General features: G+C 33.9%; 1 protein-coding gene across 2 annotated transcripts in view; it reads left to right on the forward strand.

The window, feature by feature from the left end:
• AGMO (alkylglycerol monooxygenase) overlaps nt 1–21,511 on the forward strand; it is a 356,657-nt gene extending 335,146 nt beyond the window's left edge. For both annotated transcript variants that reach the window (XM_005550068.5, XM_074036594.1), the window contains one exon: nt 19,481–21,511. In XM_005550068.5, coding sequence (XP_005550125.2) covers nt 19,481–19,555 — 75 coding nt within the window. In that variant the 3' untranslated portion in view covers nt 19,556–21,511. The remainder of the gene's footprint in view (nt 1–19,480) is intronic.
• Nucleotides 21,512–22,330: the final 819 nt, after the last annotated feature.

Below are 22,330 nucleotides of genomic sequence, written 5' to 3' on the forward strand. Positions count from 1 at the left end.
CATAGATGGACTTCTCTTTCAATTTTTCTGTTAACTCCAAATATGTTGAAAAAAAGAGTCAGGCCAATCTTTTCTACCGAAAGGTAGATTGTGGATTCTGTGCACCACGCTTCAACTGAGTTAGTCCTTCTTCTCGCCACCTCAAGTCTGATGTGTCTCTCAGGCCAGCAGGAATATCAACTCTATTCTGAAGCGTTCCTGACCTTTCACAGGTCTTTTTGAACTCCTATGTTTTTCGATTAATAAATATTTTTAAACTATATTTTTTCAAAAATACAGAAAAGGTAAAACAAAATATCCAGAATTTTACATTAGCCAAGCTTAAAGAGAGTTAATATATTTAAAAATTTTTTTAAAGGAAATGAATTTTTTAATCTGAATATTTGAAGCCCACTCCATTCAACCACATTCTTTTCCTTCCTGTCCAATGCAATCACTATGTGAACTAACCACTAAAAGAACTGAAAGAACTGTTGAAAGAGTAACCATTAAAAGAACTAAAACATATGGCCCAAAATAGTAAAACAAAAATTTACAAAATACACACACACACACACACACACACACACACACACACACCCCCGTGGTCAATATAGTATTAATGTCTCTCATTCCTCTGAAGGAAGATGTAGCAATATTCACTATATCTCCTTAATATACAACAGACTTCTGCTTTTAAAAAATTACATAAATAATTCCATACTGTTACATTTTCACTCAAATTTGTTCTTGAAATTTATCTACTTTAGAATATGAAACTTCATTTTCATTTTTATCATCTACAGCATTTAATTGATACCATCATTTATGTCTTTTTTCTTATTGATAAATTTAATAATTTTTTCCTACATTTTTACAATTTAGATATCCCTCAATTTTGATATGTAGTATATTCATTGTCATTTAGTTTTATTTAATAGCACCAAACTCCCAGGACCCATGGTTTACCTACATAACAATCCTTCACATGTACCTCTGAACCTCAAATAAAGCTAAATAAATAATTAATAATTTTTCTCATAAATTATGGTGAACAATTAATTATTTAACAGTGTGCCATTTAGTAATTCTATTTTGCTTTATATTGTTATTCCCTCTCCACCATTCTTCTCTTTCACTTTCTTGAATTTCAATTAGACAAACTGTATTTTGAATTTTAACTTCCATATCTCCAAGTATTTATTTTCATCTTGTAGCTTACTAATTTTCTTTTCTTCCGAGTGTGATTAGTTTTATTTGCCAGTTCATTGGAATTTTAATTTCAATAACTGTATTTTAATTTAAGATGTTTCTATTTGATGTATGTTTAAATTTACCTGCTATTTATTTTTAGTCCCTTATTTGTTTCTCATTATTTCTATTTTTAATCCCTTTAAACTGAAAACATTTCTTACTTTATAATACTTTTCCTGCTTCTTCATTACTTTTTATATTTGTGGTGTAAATTCTCCATTTCTTGCACATATTAAAGTCTCTCTCAAGATGTCTTTGTCTTAAGTGTGTGTGTGAGAGAGGGAGAGAGAGACACACAAACATAGAGAGAGTATGTATGTGTTCATGCATTTAAATTTTTATTGTGAACTCATCCTCAGTTGAGACTGTCAATCTCCCTGGGCTTCCCATGTTCCTTGGGATATGGGAGCATCTTATGGTGTTTAACATTTCTTTCTTTGGGGGTCCCAACAATTTCATATGACAGACACAGTTTTATGTTAATTTCTCAGCTTTAGATATCTGAAACACACCCAACGGTGGAAATATTTGGCTTTTTCAATTTCTCTTTCTGTATCATGAGGCCAACTAAAAGCTTCCTTGCCACTTTTCTGGGCCAGTGGTTATTTTTCTTGTATTTTTTCACGTATTGGACATCATTTATTAGATTATCATTTCCAACTACCACAGCCCTCAAAGATTCAAGATCACATTTCATGGCTCAGTTGCAACATCACAACTTCAAATGTATTTCCTTCCTCACCTTCTCGTTTTCCATAGACTCTAGTATTTCTTTTCTTTTAAGGTAAGTTATATATTAGGTTTTCAAATGATGCATTTATTTATAGTAAAAGAGAATTTTGTGTCTGTGAATTAGGACACTTTACGGAAGTCCCAGCCCCTTTGAGGGTATGAGATATGTACACCTATATTTCACATTGCCAAACATTGTCAAAGGGATTGGGCATATATGCATGTACACGCACACTTTTTCTGTCACTTTGGTTCTTACACTTACATAGGATCATAACGCATGCTCAATTGATATATGTTGATCTATTGACCCTAGAGTTCTTAAACCTCCCATGCAATAAGCAATTTTTAGTTTCACACTTTATATTTTATATCTAAAAAAACACTTGTTTTTTTGACATATACTTGAATTCAGTATGCAATTGGACCGAAGGGTTTTGTTATTATATTGAATTTCAGTGACGCCTTATTATTTTTCATCATTATTCTTTAATCTTTTCGTTACTACTATAAATGAGTGATGCATATAGAATTCCAATAGAAAGATTTGGCTTATTCTTTGACCATGAAAGTTTCATAAATCAACTGTTATGGTGTGAAAAATCAAGGCTCTTGGATTTTATTATTACCACTATGTTCATTTGTGTCTACAGTATACAGAAAAAAAAGAAAATAGAAAAAGGAGCCCTATAAAATTACAGCAGTGCAGAAGGTGTTCTAATGCCCATTTAACAATTCCCCAGGAAAGCAGGCAACCCCTCCATGGACAAGAACAGAGACAGGGTTTGATCACAAGGCCAAAGCCATGAATTCTCTTTCTGATTGCTGTTTGGCCTGAAGGTTTGCTAAAAGCATCACAGTCCTAGTTAGACTGTTTTCCAGCTTTTAAATACACTGGAGTATGATTGTATTATGTGTTGACCCTGATTTATGTTGAAAACCCAGAAACATTTTTTCCAGAAGAAGTGCTTTGTGTATGTGTGAGCCTTTGAGGTCTGGTCCCATCTGAGAGTTGACTGGCTCACCTCAGTGTACTGTTCATTTATTCAGATGGCTTGTTGCTAAAGGAGGAATCTTTGAATGACCAGGGGTATTTCAGTGAAATAAATACTGTGAAGCAGATATGGGCTGTTTAAAATGTATCACCATGATGTAATATGTCAATGCTCAATTATACATTTGCATGCACCTTAAAAAATCCTGTCTCTAGAGAAAAACTGATTGTCATAATACTGCATTTCAATTAAGCCCACATCCTAGGCATTCTGAGTTCCAAATTCCTAAAACCCTCAAGTTAATGTGTTCCATGTTGTGGGGTTAATTTACATAAAGTCTTGGAGCTCCTGCTGCACTGTTTCAAATCTTGGTAGCTTTGATATTCTCCATAGTGTTATACACAAATACTATAAACTAGTTTTCACAAAGACAAGTTATGATTATCAGCAGGAATTAGATTCATACAGTGATCTCTAACCATCTAGTACCAAAACATTATGCAGACTCCCTTCATTTTGCAGTCTCTATAAAACACATCTGTTCCACTGTATGTGTTTTGAAAATTAAATGTACTAATATCATTCCTACTGACCCAGCCGCCAAACTCATGGGGGAGAATTCTGGTGTACAACTCAAGCTGTGTTGAGTCTTCAGATCTTTGGGGACCTAGTAACTCACTTCATCACAGTAAAGAAAAAAAAAGAGAGAGGAAAAAAAAAAAGAAAAATAAAATTTCCAAATGCATGTGCTTTCTTTTGATCAAGTTGTAGAGAAATTTAGCCAATTATAATGAATTTAGTTAATATTCCTCCTTGTGAAATTGCCAAGGGCCACAACAGTCTTCTCATTTCAGGATTGTGTAAGGTTCTCTACGAGTCTTGCTTCATAACAAGGAGAACCCTTGTAGTAAATACTCTGTGTTGGACTGATTTATTGCAGAGGATCATCATTGGGGAAAGAAAAAGCTAGTTTTTGATTTAAAATTAGCTTACTCTACTTATAACAGAAGGTCTTGATATATTACATTTGTTGTGACAGAATTTATATTGGACTCATTCATCTGAAAGTTTGAAATAAAACTTCTGTCTGCATAGCTTCTTATAGGATCACTGCTGTCGAAGATGCAGTCAGAAATAACAAGAGATACAAAAAGATGTAGGCAGTTAAAGCATTACTTTAAAATAAGCTTTTTACGCCCAAGAAGCCAAACTAAATATTCTTCTGTGTATTAAGATAAAGTAGAATGACATCATTCGTGCATTTAAGCTACTATCAGGATTTGGGACTTACCATCAATTGCAAGGTGTATTCCACTCTTTTTTTGACCGTCACAAAAGCAACCACATCCTTTAAAAATGTATTAGAGTAATAAGGTTCAATATTAAAAATAAAAAGTAGCAAGCCCTACAGATAAGTAGAAACATATTAGAGCTCCTCATCCATACTTTTTCCTCTGCTCTTTTCCCCTTGACCTAAAGGTAGGATTGGTTTGAGTCGTGAGAAACCTATATATAGACTTTCCTTTGGTTACTTTCCTCAGCCTTGCACAATGGTTCTCAAATTTGAGGGTGTGAGAAAATTGTCAACAAGCGTTTGTATATACAAAACCATGTGTATTATACTTTAGAAGTTATTGAAGGGATTTTCTAGGGTAATTTTAACTGTGCATAACTTTTGCTGCATGTGCTAACTTCAGAAGCTAACCAAAGAGGTTTCTGTTGCCTTTACTTAGTCATGAGAATTATTAACACATTTCTCCAGAATCCATAAAATATACCTTTGATATAATCATAAACACATTTTCAACTACAAAGATACTTTCTGAAAATTCATAGTGTCCCAAAGTATAAATTTTCTCTTATTCAATATTTAATATTGGTTACAAATTTTCCATGGATTTGTTTTTATAGATTTTTCATAACATAATTATTTTTAGAAATTCTAGTGATTTCTTCCTCTTGTCTTTCTCTCTCCTTTATCTCTCATTGAAGAGAGAAATAAACAGCAACAAATTATGGATCATGTAAAAACTAAACATTTTAAAGGTTTAATTTTGTAACTGGATATGTACATTAATGGCCAGTCTATGTTTCTTGAACTATAAACACAACAAGCAAAATATTTTCCCTGTGAAATTTCTGTTGTCCTTGAAGTACTCCATTATTTACCAGTAACCATTAAAATTGTTCATTTTACGTGTTTTTATTTGAGTTCTTGCATTTGCAAAATTTTCGTAAGAGTTATTGCTACTGCTGATGCTTTATCTACCATCCCTTTGGCAATATCCACTAAGTTATTTTTCAGAGATGACTTTCATATATCCTAAGTTTGTAAAATTTTGGGAAGCAGAGTGCCAGGAAGCTGGCCTATCTCCATTGAGGGGATCAAGAATCTTGATATCTAGGAATTGATGATTTTGGAATCTATCTCTTCCATTCTTTGCCATTCTCTATGCATACTTAAATGTGTGGGGGATGCTTTTATAAAAGAATTTTTCAGGTTTTATTTTTCCATTTAATTACATTATTGTCCAAAAAAATTGGGACAAGGAGAAGTATTTCTGATGTATCCTTTTTATTATAAATTTAAATTTGCCTGGAGGCAATCCTGGGAAATTTATATTTTTTTAATATTGTGTTGGTCATTTTTATTATTATTTTTTTCACATAATAGAACTGATAATAGATCTTGGAGATTTTCTATTTCTACTTTCTCATTGAACAAATAAACTGATTGTCTTGAGAAAATAAAACAATTCAGCTATTTGTGACTCGAAGGATGAGAATCCACGTTTCATGGTGCTCAGCCAGTGTTTTTCCTAGCATATCAAACTTTAGAATGTTGAAGACTTCTTTATACTTTTGATTGTGGTTTTCAAAAGTGATGGATAAGAGAATCCATTGAGATAGAAAAAAAATAAATATTAGAATTTTTATTTATACTTATTTTATCTCATGAATTTTTTAAAAGATCTATTTATATGTGTCTCATATCAATAATAATTGAACAAAATAAGTTAAATCCAACGAGAGGAAGAACTTCTATGACATATTTTCAATGTGAAGTTTGGAAAACATTGCTGTAAATGCTGATCTAATGTCAATACTGACAATAATAGCACAATATAATCAACTGAAACTGCTGATGTTTGTTGAGCGTTTGCACGTATGAAAGTCTGTAGTAAGTTTTCATGTACCTTATTTAAGTTAAACATTACAACAACTTTGTAAGATTCTCTTTTTCAGCTGAAGATACTGAGGCATAGCAGGGTTAAGTAACTTCCCTAAATTGGAACTGTGATTAAAATTGACTTCTTTTTTATGCCCAAAGTGCTACTCAAAGCACTGAATCATGGTTACTTCAGGGAATACTCTACCTGCTAGATGAGGATGATTCATCGCTTACTCTTATAAGAACCCTGTTAAGATAGCTGTGCTGGAAATGATTCATTTTACAAGTAAGCTAAGTCAGTGGAAAATGTAATATAGTCCTGGGATTGATCTCATTTTAGTAAAATATTTTGCTTTTTCATTGAATGACAACATTATAAAGATAATTCTACCTGAAGATTTAGAAATAAAGTCTGTACAAATCTAATATATGTTCATGAAAAACTCAAGGCCACAGTACTCACCAGTAACATCTCTGCCAACAGTGAAATATCTGGCATGAAAAAAGAGTGAGATAAATATTTGTGAATGAATACAACCTAATAGAGACTGATTCAATGTAATTCTTTTTTATGCAACCATTCACCTTTAAAGTGGGTCCATTCTAGTGTGTGTGTGTGTGTGTGTGTGTGTGTGTGTGTGTACTCAATGCCTAACACTAAATAGATAGTGAATGGATGGAATAATATATTTATTTTAGAGAAATTTGAAAGTTTACTATTTTGTGACTTTAATATGTTAGGTTTTCCTACACTGAGTCTAGACTGAACATTTTAATAGGTTTTGAAGAGTTTTGATTGTCTAGCAGAGCATTGTTTATAATACAGCAAAGGTATGGAACAATAATTCTCCAAGGCGTTTTCTTGACCTTTCTTCCTCCATTGTGTTTAGCCCTTTCCTTTGCAGTTTTGTTCTCAATTTGCTAGTCCAAAAATGTATTATGGCATTAGTGTGGTTCCGCTCAAAATTGACTCAGCTTTGTTGAATGCTATTCTTTTTACATTTTTCAAAAAATATTTCAAGAAAACACTATAACTAAAAAATGGTCTGTTTATTGTAGAAAATGTTTATGCATATATTTCCATTGTGTTGCTCAGGATCCCCCAGAAAAAGATCTGTGTAAAAATAATTATTTTAGACATAGTTTTATATATGACTAGGGAATTTAATGTAATATGAAAGAACAAAATAGTAGTTTGGTAATAGTGAGTGGGAGGATATTTAGAAATTATTCCATATTTTGGTTGTAAGTAAGGAATTAAAATAAAAATGATGTTAAGACACTAAAATGTGTTTTAAAAGGCTGGTATAAAAACTCAAAAAACATGGAATGCCATGTTGTAAAAGGACAGGGTCCATGATAGAAATACTTCAAACAAATGATCAATCCATAATTGTAATAGTTACCCACTAAAATCTTACGCCACTTTGTAGAATTATATTTTCACAGCAATTATCATATAGCCACAACTTTAAAGGCATCATTTTAACTTATGACCACCAATGAGAAAGAGCTGACTAAAATCTCTCATGTTCCAAAATCTACTTATAATTTATGTCTCATCTGTCACTTTCTGTTTTCACTTTTAATTTACTGAGTCTTTTAAGCAAGAATAGTAGCATAATAGTCTCTCTTATATTCTTATAATACTTCATAATTTAAAAAGTAAGTCAATACTCAGTAAAATCCTGTGAAAAATCAGGGAAGCTATTCTTCTCATTTTATAAATACAGAAACAAAATCAAATTGACCTCTTGAGGCAAAATAATTTGTGTTGAACTGGGACAACCTAGTCTGCTTACTCCTTCTGCAGAGTTTTATTTCTTTCATTTTACCGGTCCCTTTATGTCCCAAGTTACAGTAATTGCAATGTGTATGCAGTATATCATCCTTAGTCTATTCACTAATTTACTAATGACACTTTTATTTTCTGTAAAATAGCTTTAAGTTTTTGAATTAACAGTATCACTTTATCCAAAGCTGGTTTTCATAAACAACTTCAAAAATATGTGCTCTGCTGTTTTTATTCAGTAGTTATTTTTACTTGAAAGTGTCTAATTTAAAACCCAGATCAAATAAAATGTTCTACCATCTTGGAGGAAAGAAAATTATCACAGAAACAATAGATATATTAAGGAGAAGTGGCCTAACCAAGTATTTTTTTTTCTGAATTATTGGGATAAAAATAATAAGAATCTTAAGACAGAAAATTAAATGCAATTCTGTTCTCTGTTATAGGAATATCACTCCGTTATACAGGAAATTAAACAGTTACCTGGTAATATAGATTACTGAAGCTCCAATTCATTTCTTTAAGTAAATTCATATTCTAATATGTCAAATATAGAAATCATTTTTTTAAAATACCTTGAATTTGCTACCTATAAGCATGAATGAGTCATTTAAAATTTCAGTTTCCAAATATCAAATCCAGAAAGTGAATACATATATTTTAAAAGCCAGGAAATTCCATCCATCTGACTTAAAATGTAAATCAACATCTTCTAGATTAATATTAGCAGAGGATCTTATGTACTATTTCATTGACATACTTACCTGGAGATTGTAGCATATATTAACTTTGTTAAATTATATTTTTGAATATATGAAAATGAAAAAGAAAATGTGTTGTAATGCAAATGGATAATGCAATATCTGATTGTTTTTGGCCTGCGTCATGGGAAAAAATGAGAAATCAATCAAATTAAGTGCACACTTTAATCTTATCATTTTATAAGGAAAAAGAAAAATTATTGTCCCTGAAATGTGGAGATTTCACATCTTTCCAATACTCTGTATCATTTGAGCTTCTTCCCAGCAGTTGATATGTTTTTTTATCTTTGTTTTAATAATAAAATTATTATTATCATCATATCGTCATCATCATCATTATTTAGAGTAAAAGAGATGTGAGGTGTTGATACCGGCTCACACCTTTTTTTTATGGCTAGAAAGGAGAAAATATGTTCTTTGAATGTTTGTAGTGTTTAGTACCTATGTTGCCAAGTCTTATTGAAAACAGCTGGGTGCCTGCTGACTGCCTCTCCCTTTGTTGGAACTGTTGCCAGAACAGGTAGTCAAAAATGGAAAGTAAGGGAAAATTCAGGCATCTGAGGTGTCTCTCAGGAAAGCAGCTGTGGCTTCCTTAGGAAGCAGTCATTGTTTCCCACCAGTCAAGACTCTGTATACCCTTGGGTCCAGTTCTGGAATGGCTGGTCCTGCAGTTTATGACTTCAGACTTAGGCGAGAAACCATTTGGGCAGTCCCATCTCTGGCAGAACACTGAGAGAAATCCCCCAAGCTGCAAGCCATATGTGGGTTGCTGGCCTTCTATTAGCCTGTGCTGGGAGGTTCCCATTTACTGGGGCTCTAATCATTCCTTTGACATAAACAAAAACAATACAAAAGAATCTTTTCAAAACATATCTTTTCAAGATAGGCTGTCTTATTTTTAAAACCAGACATCACTATGATTTCTGTAAACATGGCATGTTTTCCCTAAAAATGAACTCATTTTTAAGAGAATTTTTTTGTTTCCTACATAGTAGATAAAGTCAAATAATTTGTTTAACAGCACACTAAAAATCCTGGATAAGCTGTATTGAATGCTATTCCGCATTTGTAAACACATGTTCTTCCAGATTGAAGTTTTTGTACGTCAAGTATTGAAAACTGTTAGCCATGTGGGATGCCTTGGACTCTTTATTTATGTCAGAGAAATGCGAGAAGTATGTGTTGCTCTTTGGAATACACTGAAAATCGGTGTGCTGTGGTAAGAGGATTGGGGAGGAAATGGGCGACGCCGCCAGTCATTTAGCACAAAAATGACCTTTTGGTAAAAGATTAGGACTGAATTATTTTTTTGATAATTTTTTATGGAAACAAACCTCTGGTTTTAAAATGTAAATGCTTTAAATTTTAGCAGTCAGTAGTAAAAAGTATTAGAAAAGTGTAGTACTTTGAATTTAGATTAAATGCCGTGTTTCTCATCATTCAAGAGAGTTCTGTTAGGACACTTAAGGACTATGATGAATCCAGCAACATCTTATTCAAAAATCTTCTGTTTTAAAACATGCTGGATATGAGGCAAACAATTTTGTGCCAATGTTAGGCATACGCAGAAATATTAAATGAAATTGTAGTTGCAGCTAGAACTTATTTACAGAAATATAAGAGTAAAATAAGAAAGTTAATGAAAGAATTTTTAGATTCACAGAACTATCTTATACTTCAAAAAATAGTGCTGTCATAGCTTTCAGAGTATGGGGTCAGGATATTTTGAATGGTTTGCCCATCACTAATTTTAATGATTAAAAAGTCTCAACAGAGAGTCAAGCTAGGTATAATGTTCATCAGATGCCTTGTTATTTTTCTGCTCTTGTTTTATTCCCAACTTTATAAAAACTAAAACAGATCATTCTTAAAAGGTTTTTATAGCCCTGATTAAAAAAAAAAAAATTTCTTCTCACATCCGTAAAAAGTAAAAAACATGAGGTTCCATGGTGAGCACCAGAGGAAGATTATTGGTGGGAAAAGATTATTTCTCTAAAGTACACCTTTACTAAGATACTTTTGCCAACACGATGGTCAGTGTTCTTCCAAACGTTTCTTCTCACAAATGATATTTGGTCCTTTATTAATCTGACCTTATTGCAACTCTGTCTCTATGTATCCTTACTGTTTCTCCCCTGTAGTGTTTAAGAAAAAGTCCAAAACGTCACTCTTCTCTAGCATTAAGAACTTGGATGATTAGAAAAATACAAATTCAAGCTTCAATTTAAACAAAGCACATCTTCTGGACACCCCATGAATATATTAATGATTTATATCACAGACATAATTTGTGATTCATGATTTATAAATCACAGACATAATCAAGTATGGTTGTCTCTAAGTTTTCTCTGCTTGTTAGTTGTGGTAAATCTATTTTCCATTTTATTTATTTATTTATTTATTTATTTATTTATTTATTTAACTTTATTTTTTTGAGACAGAGTATCACACTGTCACCAAGGCTGGAGTGCAGTGGCGCGATCTCAGCTCACTGCCAGCTCCGCCTCCCGGATTCACGCCATTCTCCTGCCTCAGTCCCCTGAGTAGCTGGGACTACAGGTGCCTGCCACCATGCCTGGCTAATTTTTTGTATTTTTAATAGAGACAGGGTGTTAGCCAGATTGGTCTTGATCTCCTGACCTCGTGATCTGCCCGCCTTGGCCTCCCAAAGTGCTGGGATTACAGGCGTGAGCCACCCCACCTGGCCTATTTTCACATTATGCTAGTGTCTATATACCTGACCTTTTGACAAACTTAAACTAAAAATATAATAATCTAAGCTGGAGAAAATAGAGAAGTTGGGTCAGAACATCAAGAGTATATGTATCAAAATATTTAGAAATTCTCCAGGAAAACAATGTAAATAGAAGTGTGTCAGTGTTTATAAGGAAAGGCAAGAATCGAGTAGTTATTCAAAGACAATTTAAAAATCCACATTATTGGATTGTCATTCTCTTAGAACAAGGGTTGGTAATATTGTAATTTTTAAAGCCATCTATCTCATAAAAACACTTTATTCATAACTTCCAAATCAAAGATGAAAAATTCACAAATGTTTTTGAGAAATGTAGCATCTATTTTCACTTTATGCTAACTATGGTTTATACAATTTTAACCAGATGGGTTTACATGTACAGTAGCTAATTCATGCCAACTGTATTAAAGTATATTCTCTGAATTATGGCTAGGCTTTGGAGACCTCTAAGTGATCTCTAATCTTTTGACTAATATTTATGGTTTTCAAATGTTATCATAAGAGTTTAAATGTGGTCTGGATGAACAATAGGCTTCTCTTCCATAGTATTGTCCAAAAGGATGCACACTTTCTTAGGCAGTTTAGACCTTTAGAAGTGAGTAAATAATCGTATATAATTAGGGAACTGAAATAATGGTTGAAATTAAAGATTATGCATTTGCTGTGTAAATTGACCTAGTACTTTTTGTATAGTACTTACTTGTATTTACTTATTGAATAGTAAAATCTGATGTTTCCATTTTTGGAGTTCAGCTGAAGCAGTGAAAACTCTGTTTTAATGTGTATTTTGTATTTATCTTTTTAAAACTTGATTGCGTTATGTTTAGTATTTTCTCCTGTTTGAAAATTATAACAGTAGATATTTATTGATTGAATGATATCCTTTTCAATAAGGTGTGCAACAAGCACACAAATACCTCTTCTGATACTATTGATATTCTTTTCAATAAGGTGCTATTATCACATGGTCATTCACATGAACTTTCTTTTTACATTGTTTTTCATCAGCTAAGAACTGTGATATATATTTATAAACTAATGTAATACTGTTTGATTTAAAATTTATATAGGAAAAAACATTAAAAGATCTCATATTAAACATAGCTTTGATTGTGTTCTCTCTTGAATGGGGTATAGAAATAAGCACAACGGGATAATGCAAGATTTCCAAGTAATAGATGCAGTATTTGGAAATTATTTCTCTAACATTTTCTTTGCCTTTTTCTGAACATGAATAAATATTTTGGTAATATATAGAATATTTTCAAAGCGAAAGTCAACAATTCTCAATTTCTTATAAGTTGGCATTTGTGAAATTGGGTTCTTGCAAAATTCTAGAAATAAAATCTATAATTATCTAACATATTTCTGATGTTTCCAGTTCATAAAGAGCTACAGTACATTTGGCTCTAATTTCTATTCCAGTTCCATTGTGCTTACTTGTCCTCTTGCACTCATAGGAAATAGAGATATTTTGGTGCAATCCAGGTTTGATCTCTTTTTGGGTTCTTATCTGTACAGCAGACAATGATCATCTCAAAAAAACAAAACATTGTGTTAAAAAGTGTATTTAACACAGGGTTAGTTTTAGTTTTCTTTAAATAATTTAGAAAAAAAATACTGCATATTTAATGTGTTTCCTTTAAATCAATTCTTACTGTTGCGATTGTTATCGTTCTCTTTAATAGTTAACTGTTTTTTTTTTTTTTTTTTTTTTTTTTTTTTCGAGACAGAGTCTTGCTTTGTCGCCCAGGCTGGAGTGCAGTGGCAGGATTTGGGCTCACTGCAAGCTCCGTCTCCCGGATTCACGCCATTCTCCTGCTTCAGCCTCCCGAGTAGCTGGGACTACAGGCGCCCACTACCACGCCCCGCTAGTTTTTTGTATTTTCGGTAGAGACGGGGTTTCCCCGCGTTAGCCAGGATGGTGTCCATCTCCTAACCACGTGATCCGCCCGCCTCGGCCTCCCACAGTGCTCGGATGACAGGCGTGAGCCACCACGCCCGGCTAGTTAACGGACATTTTATAAACCTCACTGATATTACAGAAATAATTTTTCAGAAGAATGTAGTCTTACATGAAAAAATGCCCATCATCACTGGCCATCAGAGAAATGCAAATCAAAACCACAATGGGATACCATCTCACACCAGTTAGAATGGCAATCATTAAAAAGTCAGGAAACAACAGGTGCTGGAGAGGATGTGGAGAAATTGGAACACTTTTACACTGTTGGTGGAACTGTGAACTAGTTCAACCATTGTGGAAGACAGTGTGGTGATTCCTCAAGGATCTAGAACTGGAAATACCATTTGATCCAGCCATCCCATTACTGGGTATATACCCAAAGGATTATTATTATTATTGTTTTATTTTTATTTTTTCTTGAGACAGAATCTCACTCTGTCGCCCAGGCTGGAGTTCAGTGGCCGGATCTCGGCTCACTGCAAGCTCTGCCTCCCGATACCCAAAGGATTATAAATCATGCTGCTATAAAGACACATGCAAACGTATGTTTATTGTGGCGCTATTCACAATAGCAAAGACTTGTCAATTTTGGCTTTTGCTGCCGTTGCTTTTGGTGTTTTAGACATGAAGTCTTTGCCCATGCCTATGTCCTGAATGGTACTACCTAGGTTTTCCTCTAGGGTTTTTATGGTATTAGGTCTAACATTTAAGTCTCTAATCCATCTTGAATTAATTTTCACTGGCCATCAGAGAAATGCAAATCAAAACCACAGTGAGATACCATCTCACACCAGTTAGAATGGCAATCATTAAAAAGTCAGGAAACAACAGGTGCTGGAGAGGATGTGGAGAAATAGGAACACTTTTACACTGTTGGTGGGATTGTATACTAGTTCAACCATTGTGGAAAACAGTATGGCGATTCCTCAAGGATCTAGAACTAGAAGTACCATATGACCTAGCCATCCCATTACTGGGTATGTCCCCAAAGGATTATAAATCATGCTGCTATAAAGACACATGCACACGTATGTTTATTGCAGCACTATTCACAATAGCAAAGACTTGGAATCAACCCAAATGTCCATCAGTGACAGACTGGATTAAGAAAATGTGGCACATATACACCATGGAATACTATGTAGCCATAAAAAAGATGGGTTTGTGTCCTTTGTAGCGACATGGATGCAGCTGGAAACCATCATTCTCAGCAAACTATCACAAGAACAGAAAACCAAATATCGCATGTTCTCACTCATAGGTGGGAACTGAACAATGAGATCACTTGGACTCAGGAAGGGGAACATCACACACCAGGGCCTATCATGGGGAGGGGGGAGGGGGGAAGGATTGCATTGGGAGTTATACCTGATGTAAATGACGAGTTGATGGGTGCTGACGAGTTGATGGGTGCAGCACACCAACATGGCACAAGTATACATATGTAACAAACCTGCACGTTATGCACATGTACCCTAGAACTTAAAGTATAATAATAATAATAATAAAAGAAAAAAGAAAAATGTAGTCTTCTATTTAGGGCCAGTGCATACATTTGTTTAGAATACAAAATAGTTATTCTAATATTCTAATTTTTAAAAAGTTTTAGGGAAATTTTAGGAAATAAGTATATAAACCTATATTTGACTAAAAACATATAATTGACTAAATAGTAATAACCTTTCAATTTGTTGTAAAGTGACTAAGTCTGTCACTTTTATACTTAAAATAACTCAAATTTCTTCCTTGACAAAGTAGAGTAAGTGACTTTATCATTCAGCAAAATGGCTTAGCTCATTTAACATGTTTATTCATCCTATTAGTCATTCAGAGATATATACATAGTCACACCACTTCTGGCAATACACATAAAATTAAATAAGCTATATATCAGTGAATGTTTTCTATTTTGATCTTTGTGACAATAAATACATGTTTGGGAGACAAAAAATTTTAGCACTTTCATAGATTTTATTTCTCTTGTGAATAATTATTCAAGTACATTAAAGCTTTCATTTTACTTGTAAGCTTATCTAAAGGCTAAATTATTTGAAAAGTCTTATTTCATCACTTCCACAAAGGCTATGGGAAGTTCCTAGATAGTTGCAATTGGAACTTTCCACTGGACAAGGTGATATATATATATATATATATATTTTTTTTTTTTTTCTCTCTCTCTCTTCTGGTTGCTTCTTGATAAATATAGTAAGTGGATTGAAACCAGAAGAGACAGATATATACATAGGTGTAAGTCAAATCCACCAGATTTCTTTGTAATTTGAAGGTTTGCAATTTGAGAGCATGCAACAAGTACACAAATACCTCTTCTGATACTATTCTCTCTCCTTTAAGATTAGATGCTTGATTTGCTCATCATTAGAGCCATTTGAATAAGGCCTCTTAAAACACAGACATAAACCTGGGCGAGACGGTATGTCCCTATAGGCCCAACTAGGGAGGCTGAGATGGGAGGGGTGCTTGAGCCCAGGAGTTCAAGTCCAGTTTGGGAAAGACCTTGTCTCTTAAAACAAAAGCAACACACACACACACACACACACACACACACACACACACACACACCTGAGAGGAGCAGCAGAATAAAACACCAGTCCCCATTAGGATTTTAATATGGATTACTGACAGATTAGCCACCTGCCAATTGATGAACTTTTTGGAAAGGCCTGGTGGAAACGTGACAGCATCTGTAGAGGCCAAAGTTCAGGCATCAGAGTTGAGGTTCCTGGGAAGTCAAGGAAATAGCCTGAAGACAAGGACCACTAATGATGTGTTAGCACAAGGAGGGCTTGACACTAAGAATGAACTTCCTCTGCTTTGTGCTTAGAATCCATCTGTTAAAATCATGGGACTTGCCTAGAACTAGGATAAAATAAGTGTGCATTGAGTTTGTATGTAGCCGGAAACATCATATCTGTAGATTAGAGACAAATATTGCAAAATAAAAAGTCTACAGTTTTCATCTATTTTTCCACTAGCCTAAGTAGGAATTCTGTCTTTATTTAAAAAATATTTGAGAAATGTGTTAATGAACTATCAAGTAAAGTAACATATTTAATCTAATCAACTAAGGAGACCTAAAATAAATGGCTTAATACAAAAATCAAGAGAACAGTTGGAAAAGGAAAAATGTAAGTGGAGTGACTACAGCAAACAGGTGGTTATATTGACTCTATGTTAAATAATTTTCTGACTTAAATTTGTATGTGCAATATGTATTTGAATCTATTATACATTGTATATAATATTTATATATAAACACATATATTCTAAAATAGAAAATTAACTCTGTTTTCTTCTACTGAAATATTTTCTAACGGAATGGTATTTCAGAGTCACATATTTTTAGAAGGACACATTTATTTTATTTTATTTCTATGATCCTTTGCCAATCTGGATTTTATTATATATAAAAATTCCAAATTAGTTCTTAAAATGTTGATTGTGAAAAGGTCTCAGAAGCCTAGCAGTTACGGCCACAAGAAAAAAAATAACTAGGGAAATCTAGGTGATGACTACAGAAAAGGAAATTAATTCACTATGGATGTTCATATTCTTTGAAATGGTTTCCCAGGTTTTGCAGTTAGATTTTCTTGGGGTTACTAGATAAATGTAAAAGTTTATTCTAGCTCTGATATGTAGTAGTTTTGTGATTCCCTGGTAAAACCACATGAATTCTGAGTTCCCACTGTCTCATTGCCAAATTGGAGACCAGTACTCCAAAGTTTGTCATGAGAATTAGATGACATAATCTAATAAAGGCATGTAGGACAATGCCGGCCTAAGCGAAGGTCTCCATTGCACATTAGTATAATCTGATCCTGAGCCCTAGGCTTAACCAGTTGTACATCTCTTTGAAGGGATAACACACAGGAGCCTGAAACAAGCAAGCAAGCAAAAAAAACAAAAACAAAAACAAAATAAGACTGCGAACTGCAGCACTGCATTTTTGGTAGAAATTTAAAAGCATTTCAGATAATTGGAAAGGGGAAGATTTTTGTGATTTACTTAGAGGTAGGTCCTACAGGATAAAGGATGTGAATCAGAGTTTCAAAGGTGGAAAGATTTAGTGGAAAGTGGTGGATTAATAACAAGGCATAACTAGACGTGCAATCTTTTCCACTTCCTCTTTAGGTAAAAATGTTTAACAGTACTGGGAGTCGAGATGAAAGTATGGATAGTCTAGGGGAATTGAGAATGGAAAAGAGGAGAATTATGAGATTTATGAGAATACTCCAAAAACTTTATATACAACTTTTGAGGTTTCACTGAAGTAATTCTCCTCAGCCTTCCCTCAGGGAGATTATCCTTGTGACTGCAGACACCAGATTCAAAACCAATAAAGACTTCTAGTGCCAAATATAGTTTCAATTCCACCACCCTGCACAACACAATGTATCTGTTAGTTGCTTGTTGAATATTCTGGATCTAAAGTAAATTATTTACTCTGATATTATAGATTTATCATCTCTGTCTCACTTGAAAAGCTATCTTCTCAGCGCCCCTCTCAGCATTAACCCATTTTCATGGACAAATGCAACTCATGGCACACGCCTAAGAGTTTTAACAAATACTCCCCCCAGCATAGTATTATTTTACCTGGCACCATCAGAAGAAATCCCATGAGGTCATTTCTCTTGAATTACAGTCAAAAGAAACAAAATCAAAACCAGCCTTTAAATACATTGTATTTGACTTCTGAGGCAACTCCAAAATGTTAATATTATTCTTGACTTCTCCTTCAATAAAACTGCTGATTTTATTTTTAATATTTTTTCATATTGTGAGTGTTATAGGCTAAAAGGAATGCATGAATTCCAAGAAGTCCATCAAACTGGCTAATGTGAAAGATGATGGTTCTCTAGAAAGATCCAGGAGGTTCATATGAAACTGAACAACCCACTCATAAATCTAAACATCCTTGTTTGGGAGGATTGTTGTTGTTCGTGGTGGTGTTGTTTTGCTTGTTTGTATTTTGCTTGTTGGCAGTGTTTTTTTCTTCATTCATGCTTTAATAGCAAAATCAGCACAGTTGAAGCTATTTTCTGTGAATTAACAGCTGTCCTTAGTTAACAGTCTTGACTTCACCAGAGTTCCCCACCCCAGAATGCTCCCATGCCTTCATCTTCTTATTTAAATGTTCTCTCTTTGTATATTTCAGTGAATTTTCCAGGTATAGTGATATTCTTCTTGGGGCGAGGCATCTGGTCGTATTTTAACAGTATGGAGGGGAAGTACACACATATATGAAAAAATATAGAGAAACTCCTGCACAGCTATCCCAATAACTCTGGTTGTTTTGGTATTGTTTTCTTTCATCCTCATTCCAGTACCCAACCACCTAAAATGGTGATCAGGAAAGCAATCCTATAGTTTTAATTATCAGTGCCTAGGTAAGAGCAAAGGGAAGGGTTTGCTTTTGGGAAATCTGATGGTGCAAAGACCATGACCGGTGCCTGGATTGAACAAACTCAATGAACTTTGAGGCTGCTTAATATGATTTAGTTAAGTCTTCAGTGTGAAATAAATTTGCAGTTACATTTTTACACGTGATAAAATCAAAAGACTATGGAGGTAAGTCATCTGCAGTGTTTAGAATTTAATTCACGTTGGACAAAATTCATAGTAAGCTAGATCATATTGCCTTGGAGGGATTCTTTAACAATGTTTTTATTTCTCCTATTCCAAAGGTTTCTTAACTTATGTAAGCAATTAGATCATTTAATATAATACATACACGATGCTGTATCTCCAAATGTCAGAAGAAATATTTGAATATCTATCTAGCCCCATTCCTTGAAATGACCTAGATTTGTGAATATAAGAAACAAGCCACAGAAATAAAACTTTTTAACTCCAGCTCCTGTCTTCACAAACCCTGTTTTAAGTAAAATTGGCTAAGTTCTATCAGTGAGCAATTGCTAGATTTAATTTAAATAACTTGACTGCCTAAAATATCCATGTTCATTTTCCTCTAGGGAAATATTTTTAATTCAGTTGAGCAATAGTATTGATTCACTTCTAACTTTTTTTTTCTCTTTGTGTTTTTTTTTCTTCAGATTGTTTTCTCCATTTGCATTGCTTTCTGGGGAGTTAGAAGCATGAAACAACTCACGTCTGGCCCCTGGAAATAACCTGAATTTGTACATAATTCTCTTCTTTTAATGAGTTGTCCACAAGCGTATTAAAATGTAATTATCTTATATAATGCTTATATGAACTATTTCTTTAATGAAAGATAAAATTACTTATTTATTATTGTTTGCTTTTCACATTTTTAAATTTTCTACTAAAAATTAAAGTCACTTGTGGTTACTTCCCCCCTTTATTACTACAATTAAAAAATATTTCAGATATAATCATGTTATATTAACTGACAGCCTATAAGACAACAAGTATAAAAAGAAGGGATGGAACTTAAAAACAGTAAAAACAAGAAGGAATATTGCCTTTGCATCGATTTGAAAACAATGTTTCCTTTGATGTCTGCTAAAATGATGCATAGATATATATTTGTAGTCATAAAAATGTATTACATTGGTTGTCTTCCTAAGGCCACATTTACTTTTGCAAACCATATAACCTAAGAAGCTGCTTTCCAGAAAAAGACATCACTGAGGCCAGATACAGTGGCTCACGCCTGTAATCCCAGCACTTTTTGGGGCCGAGGCAGGCAGATCACTAGGTCAAGAGATCGAGACCATCCTGGCCAACATGGTGAAGTCCTGTCTCTCCTAAAAATATAAAAATTAGCTGGGCATGGTGGCACACACCTGCAGCCCCAGCTACTCTGGAGGCTGAGGTAGGAGAATTGCTTGAACAGAGGAGGCAGAGGTTGCAGTGCGTGGAGATCTTGCCACTGCACTCCTGCCTGGGCGACAGAGCAAGACTCCATCTCAAAAAAAAAAAAAAAGAAAAAAAAAAGAAAAAGAAAAAAAAGACATCACTGAAGGAAAAATGAATAGAATTTGACAGAATTAGTTTTTTCAACAGGTTACCTTGTCATAGACTTCTCTAATGTGCTTGGTCAATTTGTTTTGGCAGACTGAGCAGCATGCAGCAATTCTGCATTACTTAAAATTGGCAGAACAATGTTAATTCTCTAAATAAAATGACCCAAGGTGTTGTGTATACATTGTTCATTGGGATTGTAAAAATCCGCCAAGTGTTTCATTAGGAGGGAACTGATAGAGATAAGCAGGATGAAGTCCAAAGAATGAGGGCTGGAAAAAGTTAAAAAAAAATTCTTTATTTTTCATTTATCCAATATTTCTTGAAATCAAGTTAAAATTTAGTAATTTAAATAACCAAAGACACATGTACTAAAAAAATTAATGCTGTTCTTCATTGAGCTTTGCCTATATTTATCACTAGGTTAAAGAGCCTTACTAGTAGATAATCTCATATTAGAAATATGTTATTTAACCTTTGAATGGACAAAAATATGGAGTATTAAAAGAATCAGACTGCAGGTGTCTATGTGAACTCAGGATACAGAATTGAAGCACATTTAGTTTTCAAACTGGAACAGCAGAGGAAGATTAAATTTGGCATGATGAAAAAGCAACAAATTCTACCTCAAGTATCAGAAGTGGGTTTGGCTTTGCTTCATTCTTTTTATACTTCTTAATTTAACACATAGTTATAGAAAATAAGTAAGCCTATAACAAATATTAAATCCTGCTTTTGTCCTTTACCAACAATTTTTGCAGAATTTTGTATATACAGATTCATGTTACAGTAGGGAGCCCTCTGCTGGCTTGAAATTATGAAATTTAAGCCATAAACATTCTCAAGACCCTGATTCTACATTCTAGAGACTTTTCAGAGTGTAAAATGCATTCTTCAGTAATGGCAAAGAAAAGAGACTTTTTGCTAATCTTTACCTAGTTGTTTAGTATGTCAAAAGAGCTTAATGGTTCCCCAAGGAATGACACGTAAATATGTGTAGATGCTTTAATATATGTGAATTTATACGATTAGCCTAAAAATGAGTTTAATAATGAAAATGTTAATAAATAATTCCCCCAAATGATAAAAGATCCTTTTGTGGTGAAGTTCAGTTTTCTTTGAATAAATTGAATTCTGTCTATTCTCTCTTTTCTCTCTTCGGTTTACCTCACTGTGATTGTGAATGGTTTTCTATTAGAAATACAGATATTTTCAAGATACAAATTTGTACCAGTGAAAGTGGGAGTGGTTACCAGACAGGTAATGTTCCTGACACCTCCTATACAAAAATTATAACAGTGAGAAAATTATGACAATGAGAAATCTGACCTCACAGACTCCATCTTGCTTCTAACCTCCAAGCTGTCCTTGTTTATTTCCAGGCACAGGCCAAGCTAACTTTGGAAGGAACTTAGTTTATAGTTTGACTTTGAAACAAAAATGATAACAGCACTTTCCTAAAACAAACTCCCTTCTTGCCTGGGGCCAACGCTGCCTTTGTAGGACTAACAAATTAGCCATAAGATTAGAAAATAGGCTTAGGATTCATACAGCTAGAGGCCACAAGATTCGAACTCTCCCCAATTGCTCCTAGGGATAAATAACATCACTATTGTGAAACCTCAGATTGGTGCTGGAGATCTTTTTTAGCTCCTGCACTCCATGGATCAGCTGGCACCACCCAGATGGATACACTGACTCATCTGGTCTTGTGGCCCCCACCCAAGAACTGACTCAGCCAAGAATAGCTTCAAGGTTCTTTGATTTTTATCTCTGACCTGATCAGTGAGCACTCTCCATTCCCTGGCCCCCTACCCACCAAATTATCCTTAAAAAACCCAGTCTCTGAATTTTCAGGGAGACTGATTTGAGTAATAATGAAACTCCAGTCTCCTATTCAGCTGGCTCTGCATGAATTGAACTCTTTCTCTATTACAATTTCCCTGTCTTGATAAATC

The sequence above is a fragment of the Macaca fascicularis genome, chromosome 3 (genome assembly GCF_037993035.2).
Source record: "Macaca fascicularis isolate 582-1 chromosome 3, T2T-MFA8v1.1".
Lineage (NCBI taxonomy): Eukaryota > Metazoa > Chordata > Mammalia > Primates > Cercopithecidae > Macaca > Macaca fascicularis.